Source organism: Pristis pectinata, chromosome 7 (assembly GCF_009764475.1).
Source record: "Pristis pectinata isolate sPriPec2 chromosome 7, sPriPec2.1.pri, whole genome shotgun sequence".
NCBI classification, from domain to species: Eukaryota; Metazoa; Chordata; class Chondrichthyes; order Rhinopristiformes; family Pristidae; genus Pristis; species Pristis pectinata.
This window is the reverse complement of record NC_067411.1, coordinates 37,028,970-37,037,083: the sequence shown is the minus strand read 5'-3', so window position 1 is coordinate 37,037,083 and position 8,114 is coordinate 37,028,970. Positions and strand designations below refer to the sequence as shown.

The 8,114-nt window shown below is 41.6% G+C and overlaps 1 protein-coding gene across 6 annotated transcripts in view; it reads left to right on the top strand.

Moving 5' to 3' along the window:
• Positions 1–2,402: 2,402 nt before the first annotated feature.
• Positions 2,403–8,114, top strand: part of LOC127572196 (nuclear factor 1 B-type-like) — a 259,368-nt gene continuing 253,656 nt past the window's right edge. For 5 of the 6 annotated variants that reach the window (XM_052019120.1, XM_052019122.1, XM_052019118.1 and 2 more), the window contains exon 1: positions 5,757–5,896. In XM_052019120.1, coding sequence (XP_051875080.1) covers positions 5,867–5,896 — 30 coding nt within the window. In that variant the 5' untranslated portion in view covers positions 5,757–5,866. Of the gene's footprint in view, positions 2,522–5,756; positions 5,897–8,114 lie in introns of those variants that run through there. The other variant, XM_052019119.1, reaches the window with a different exon arrangement.

The window sequence follows — 8,114 nt, the reverse complement described above, 5'->3', positions numbered from 1 at the left end:
CATTCTCCTTCTCCCCATAACCCTTAACCCCCTTACCAATCAAGAACCTGTCAATCTGCCTTAAATGCACCCAATGACTTGGCTTCCAAAGCCCTCTGTGGCATGGAATTCCACAGATTCACCACCCTCTGGCTGAAGAAATTCCTTATCTCAGTTCTATCTGTGCCCTCAGATCCTAGTAAGGGAAACATCCCATCCACTCTATCCAGGCCTTTAAGTATTTGATAGGTTTTAATGAGGGGAAAAAAGCCAACTGCACCTGATATTCCCAGGTGTTCTCCCATCCAAGTATTAACCAAGCCTGAGCCTCCTTAGTTTCTGAGATCAGGCGTTTTCAGGCTAGTATGGCTGTATGCGATACGTTGAGAGATTGCAATATGATGAGATTGAGCAGGCCAGGGCTTGATAGAATTTAGAAGTTTTGACTTCATTGAAACATACAGAATTCTTAGAGGGTTCAACTGAGTGCATACAGGGAGGAATTTTCCCTAGCTAAGCAGCCTAGAACTAGGAGTCAGTCTCAAAATAGGATTGAAATTATGAGAATTTTTTTTTACTCACAAAGGGGTGAGTCTTTGAATTTTGATGGTTGTGGAGACTCTGTCATTGATTGCATTCAAAGCCAAGATAGATGGATTTCTAAATATTGGAGGAATCGAGTGATATGAGAACTGAGCAAAAGAATGGAGTTGAAGCAGAAGCTCGATGATGACGTTGTTGAATGCTAGAGCAACTTTTACAAACTATTGAATATGATAGTTCTGAAGTCACTTGGGAACGAGCTAACATTCCAAAAGCACGGCACTACTACAATCTTGTACAGTTCAATCATATAGAAATGACTGTGACAGAAAATGGGTTTGCAATTTAAAAAAAAATAAATTGTGGGAGGTTATTTGGATCTTTCCAAGACAGGATTGTTTGTAGTATCCAGGGCTCATGCAGATAGGCATAGTGCAATGGTTTCTGTGTTCTACAGCATTCGTTTTATATATAGATGCCCTTGAAACAACTAAAATCCAAAACTGTACAGTTATAATCCGAGCAAATTATCCTTTGGCATTGTTATGTAGGTGTATGTAGAATATGTAGGTGACCTTTAGCTGCCTTTGGGGTTATACATTTAGGGTGATTGTTTTTAAGATTACTTTATTGACTTGTTCCAGAGTCCTTTGTCGTTAACACAAAATGCATCACGTCTCTACATTATCTTTCTTGGCTCTTCGTTATTAGTGATCTTGCCGAAGAAGCAATAGGTGCAACTTTAGTTGTAAGGGCTGCGGTCCGATCAAGGTCTTGAAATAGGATTTTTGCAATTTGAACTCCCAGCTTTTTTTCGCCTCATTGCGTCAGATACCGAGATTGCGTGGGTGGGAACAAATTGGATTGAAACCTCTTCTAACCACAGAAACCAAGCATGACAGTCTTCAGGAGCGGGTTAAGAATGACTTAGCAGGAATCCTGCGTACTACAGAACAGATTTCTCGCCCCCGTATCTGCTCACTCACTCACACACACACACACTATGCTGCTTTTACAGACTAACTTTAAATAGCTCTGAAGCTGCATTCGAGCGAATCGGCAAAGGCAGTGACCAGCTGCAGGATTTGCACACCAGGGTGACTGCTGCTCATTGGTCTACGGCTACAGTAACGGGGGGGGGGGGGGGGGGGGGGAGAAGTTGCTGCTGTGGGAATGTGTGTGCGAGAGAGAAGCGCCGCTGTAAGCTGCCCGAGTGTTGTGCACTCCCTCCTCCTAACTAACCTCGCCAGCAGCTTGGCAATCGGAGGGCGAGAGGAGGGGAGGGGAGGGGAGTGGGGGGGGGGGGGGGGGGTAGTTGAGAAACACAGAAGGAAAAACGTACATTGAAACAAAGAGCTGAAAGAACGGGGCGGCAAGCTAAATTAGTACAGAGGGGATAGGCGATAAATAAAGATTTAAAGTGGGGTGGGGAGAAGATAAGGAAAAAATAAACTAAGTGTAAGTGATGAGGGCGATGCAATGAGAAAGATGGGTTATAAAGACTGTTAGTGGAAAAATGACTCGCGAGTGTGTATGTAGGGGGGGGGGGATGAGAGGCAGTGGGAGAGAGTTTGAACCCCCGCCCCTTCCCCGTTGTAGAAAGACATGCCGAGCAGAGGGATGTAAACACGGAGAGAGAGAGAGGAGGGGGGTCTACCCATGGACCGCCCATTCTCTTGGCACCGAGTCAAACTCACAGCCAAGTTCAGCATTCCAGCAGAAGGGGAGGGGAGGCGAGAGAGAAAGGGATTAGGGAGGGAGGCAGGGGGGTGCATAGATTTGGCAAGGACAAACTGGCAGACTTTGACTTTGCCGCTTTTTTTTAAAGCCGAGGTATCGCTTCCGGTTTGCAAAGGCCACTTCAAGAGAAACAAGGGGGAAAAAAAGCCTTTTGGCAGTTTTACAGAAGCTCAATTTGAACTTGAGGAGAAATGTGACGCTTTAAACCGTTGTAGGCAAACTGCAAATTCAATATACTTTATTGCAACATTGTGCAATGGTACGTTACAACAAATATGTTCATCTGTTTTTTTTCCTTGTTATTATTCGCTCAGGTTGTGTACTGGTCGCCGAGCTGCAGATTTCTTAAATGCTGATTTCACTTTGCAATTATTTTATTATTTTTTGGCGATACTATTGGATTGTTTTTGTCCGCAATCACCAGCTTTCTCGATGTAGGTCACGCCGCTATCAGATTTGTTTTTTTGCAATGCCAGTAATGAATCAGTAGTGGTTGTATCCAAAAAGCGCTGAGCTTGGCAAATTTCCCTACTTTTAGTTTTTTCTGTCTGTCTCTCTCTCTCTCTCTCCCTCTGCGCGACAGCTCCAAGAGAATCTGAGATTGATGGTCGCGTTATGTTGGCTGAAATCAGACAAAAAATTGAAATCAGACACTGCAGTCTGATCCTTTCATTCACTGACTTACCCCTGTTAGATTTTGGTCTCTTGTTATTTTTAATTGTAATGTCTGCGCGTCCTTTTTGCTACCTTTCTCCTCCTGCGTTTTTCTTTCGGCTCTCTGTATTTTTATAATACATTTACAAACCTCTCCACCATGTCCCTTGCGCGTACCGGCGGACTGCCTTTATTAGTGGAGCTTGGCGACGGGGGAGGGAAGGAGTTCGGTTTTTGACACGGCATGCTGATGTGGCGTGATCCGAATGCACACAGCTTCGAGTCAGGGCAACTTCTCCCCGGCTGCCATTGAACTTGAGACACCAGACCAGGAACTCAGCAACTTCTCACTCTGCACCGCACTACCCGGCAGAGGAAAGGCGGCAGGGAGACGGGGGGCGGGGGAGGTGGGGAAGAGAGGGGAGGGCGAAGTCCGCTCTCTTACACCTTCTGAAACGAATGCACTCTGCAACTTCGCGCACACCCAGTAACTTTTTTTTCCCCCTTAAGTGGGGGCGAAGCAGAAATGTTAGCGAGGTGGGAGCAAAAGCGCGGGTCCGAACTGCATTATGTCAGCCTTGTATTTTGCAATGATGGGATGATATGTTTAAAGTTTAACTTCATTTTCTCCTCGCTCACTGTTCGCAGACTTACACAACATCCTTTCTCCCTTTAACCAGAGGAAGGAACAGTTGAGAATGCAAAACTGGCGGAGTTTTTGCTGCATATTTCCTTCCTCCTTCCCACTGCAGAAATACAAATGCGGAGCCGCAGAGCGCCCAAAAACAAAACCTGCGGAGGATTCAGTGAACTATCATTCGCAATATTATTAATACTGTCGTTGGCACAATTTTAAACCATTGTCATCTTACCCTGGGAATGCTTGCCACATAGATAATTTGAACAGGTGTATTTTTTTCTGAAAAAGAATAAATAAGCAGACGCATTTTCTTTGTTAATAATTAAACCCGTCTTAGGGAGAAGTGCAACGGGCCAGATTTTCAATGAAAATTCCACAGTATGAGCACTGACTGCTTAACTGACATGAAAGAAGATTGGAATCTGGTTTATGTGCAGAATAATGTAAGGACCAAATGCAGCTTCTTAAAAAATATACTTTTAAAATTATTATGTACACAAAGCAGTTAGTAATGTAACATGTTGCAATAATTCAAAAGGGCGCCAAATGCAAACAAAAAAAATTACTTGCGCCTTTCCAAGTTGGAATTGGACTACTTTAAAAGAACGATACTTTCGTGTGTTAAAAGGTCCCGCACACAATTGATGAAATGAACTCTTATTTGGAAATAACATTAAATGCAGGTCCAAATTTAATTAAAGTTTTGAGTTTGCGCTTCAAGGCTGTTGCTTCACTGTCCAGAACGAGAGGGAAGACGGCGGCCTTCCAACCCGAGTATCGGAGGCATTGTAATATGAGGGAAAGTGACTAGTTCTACAGGGTTGAAGAAAATACTATATCGCCAGTCAGACACGTTGGAGGTGGGAGATGACTGTAAAAAAAAGATATAAAACGCATTCCATAAAAAGGCACAAGCTGTGCCATTGCAAACTCCTACAACGCACCACTTTCTGATAAATCATTGGAATGATTGATTTCAACGCTTCGTTAACTCTATGCCCATAATTAGTTACTTGTGTAAATACAGAATTCAACGTAGGTTGGGCAAAATACAAGGTTATTGGTAGATAATAGGTGCAAAACATGAATCCGTGTGAACATACTGAAAACATTAGTTAAAGACGGCGCGAAAACCACAAGACTGACAGTTTTTTTTGGATTCATTCTACTTAGTAAACTATAATTATCCTTAACCTGTTGGGATATTATAGTGTTGAATCTCGTAAGGCCATTCAATGCAAATAAAAAATAATAAGCGTTAAAATAAAACTTTTAAAAAGAGAACTCCCTGTTAGATGGTGTCCACGTTTTGAGGGGTGCTTGAAGTTTGCAAACTGGTGTTGCGCTTGGATGTTGGGCGAAGTGCAATGGGCGGAAAAACGAACATTCTGGTCCATTTTCGACTGATTTTGGTTTTAAGTGGATCTTTGTGGATGGTACCTTCGGGGATGCTGTTCTGGTGGAAGTTGCTCGTTGGATTTTAAGCTTTCACGATTTGGGAATTTTCCATTTTGTTGTGTACGGCAGGGGCTGACCCAAAGTCTTCCGTTTGTAAAAAGACACTATACCGCGGCAGCTTTTGACAGAATCGGGAGTTTTTTTGCTCTCTTCGCTCCCCCCCCCCCCCCCCCCAGTTGTAAGCAGTCTCTTTTGTCTTAATAGCGGAGAAGATCAGGGGTTGGTGGATAGGAATGCGTGTATGTGCAGTCTGGGGGGGGGGGGGAGCGAAGGGAGGGGGAGGAGGAGGCGACAGAGAAGGTTGAGTTTGTGTAATAAATAAAGAAATCAGTGAGCTCGTAGGAGCGGACCTGAGGGTTGAAGTCGGTCTGTTTTACCCCGTGCTTGAGAGGCGAGGGGGCGTTCAGCACTTGTACCTGGTCAATCCCCCCCCTCCCTCTCCCCTCCCCCCATCCCAGTGCCACTCGTGGGACACAGTCTCTGCTCCAGCCAGCTCACGTTTTACTGCGTTGAATCGAAAGTTTCGTCTTGTATTCCTGCCTCTGCTGCTCTCTGACTTGACTGGTGTGCACTAGCGGCGTTGCTTGCTGCACCATCCCACTGGCTGCAGACAGACCCAGGATATCCCACTGGAAAATTCACAAATCTTGACTCCAGATTTTTTCTGGGAAACTTGCCATCGCATCTTTAGGCGCGAATACCGGCAGACTTTGCGACTTCTCCACATCAGAGACTTTTTTTTATTCGACAAGTATATGAATGGATAACACGTTACTCAGAGGCTCCGCTCCCTGAGATCTGCCGGAGTTATTCGAGGATTTGTCTTTCTTGTCTCTCTTTTTTGGCATCGTGATGATGTATTCCCCGATCTGTCTCACGCAGGTATTTGTATTTTTTAATAACGCATGTTGCTTTGGGAGGGCTGGGGTGAGAGTGAAAAGGTTGCATTAGATCCTCTTGCAGTTTGCGGGGGGGGGGGGGGGGGGGGGGGGTAGACGTGTTTGCAGATCGCGCCGAGCCTCTCCCTAAAGCAGTACAGTAACATATTTCAGTGCAGAGACCGGCCTAATACGAGCAAAAGCAAATGTCAGTCAAGTGGAGTTTCGGTGCAAACCTGGCAGCGAGTGGACGGATACCAAATAGTCACTTCCCAAAATCGCCAGTCTGAAGAAAAGAAATCATCAGTGTAGAGAGGCAGTGAAACACCACGCAGCGTTACTGTTTTCACTTATTCGGGAAATAAAACATTGTAGTCACCTGTCCATAACAAAAGCAGTTTTTGTTTCTAAACATACTGCATCCGTTGGGTCTGTTTCATTCTTGCCCCCCTCTTTGAAGTTTTCACACCGCCGTTGAAACATTTCGTAACAGAATTACTCTCGGTACTTCTACTCTTTATGACCAAGAGTAACGATTAATCTGACCCAACCGTGGGATTTTTTGTTGTTACATGCATTTTTGAAGCTCCTAATTAGTTTTAGACAGTTTCCGAACGTGTCATGATATATTTAACGGCCCATAAAGGTAATCGGACAAAGGACTTATCACAATTAATTTCTATGTCTGTTATGGACTTTTATAAGTCAAGTCGGACTTTTCTTTCCCTCCGGTAGCTTCCACCAATATATAGATTAAAATAAAATATATCAATTTTGAATTTCGACGTTGTATATTTTCGCAATTTTTATTTATATTTAACTACATTGAAACAATCTACTTGCAGTTGACTATTTTATAAATTAAGTTTCTTAAAGGCAGAGGTTGAAATAATATTAGTCTTAAAACATTTTTATTTCTATGAAAATGACCAGGCTATGTTTAGATTTGAGGAGAAAAAGATGCTTATCCAAAATGGGAAGGACTTTTTAGTGAAAAACTGCAGTTATAGAATGGTAAATGTATCCTGTGAACCTTGTTAAAGAAAACATAGTGTAGATAAAGATATGCAAACCACCCCGACCCCTCCAGCAATTGAAAAAGTTGTACTTGAGATGATAGAATATTTTTTGAATATTCTGTTCACTTGGTTGCTTCCCTCTTTAGCTGCAATTAAACTTTTTATATTTACCTCTTTTAAGTCTGTGTAGACAAATATTTTGATACATAAAGTACAAAGAAGAAACGGAATCTGCAACATATCCCACCATGTACTGGAATTGTAATTCTAATCAATTTTTCAAATAGTTACTATAAATATTAACATCATATTGACAAAACATGTTTTGACTGACAATTGTAAAGGTGTCTTTCTCTCAATAAAGTCAATTTTTGTTTTCAACATAATGTTTGGTCAGAACAATAAGATTAATTTTACAAGAGGTATGTTAAATTAATACAAAAGTAGAAAGAAACTAAAGACAAACATACATAACTGTTTAAGAATGATGTTTCTTTGTTACGCCATGTCTGAATTTTTGTGTTGGTAGAAAATGCACAAAATAAGCAATTTGGTAGAATTATTGTGCTATAAATTTATGCTTTGAGCACAATTTCCATTCTATATTTGTAGATTTTAAATGTTTTTCATGAACTTTATGGTAGTTGTAAAGCTCATAATTTTTTAAAATAACTAAAATATGTATCTTTTGTTTACATGCCTGTTAACTCAAATGTGTACTTTTGATTTGTGAGTCACTGATCGTAAAACTGAAAAATTATTTTTTTTGACTGAAAATGGCAGGAGAAGATGTATTAAGTATATGAATTGAGCATGAAGATGGAAAAATGATGTGGTTTTCATAATTGAGAACAGTCGCATAGTTGTTTTGCTAACACTTTTGTGTTTCCTTCTTTCTGTTTAGTTTGGCGTGCTGAAAAGATTTACTGAGATAGGTTTGTTTTCCGTAAAATGCCATAGCTCAAAATTGCAGTTCGAAATATTTGAGGGACAAAGTGTGCCAGATAACTTTGTGCAGAACGGTTATAGAAGTAAACAGAAAATGATGAATTTAAGAATTCTAATGGTTACTTTTACAACATTTTTAAGACAATGAAAGCTTTGTTCAAATACACTTCACAAAGCTCATTGTTTGTAGTAAAAAGTAAGTAGAACTTAGAAATTTAGCAGCGTGTTTTTGTAGATGAAGTACCTAGTATTCAC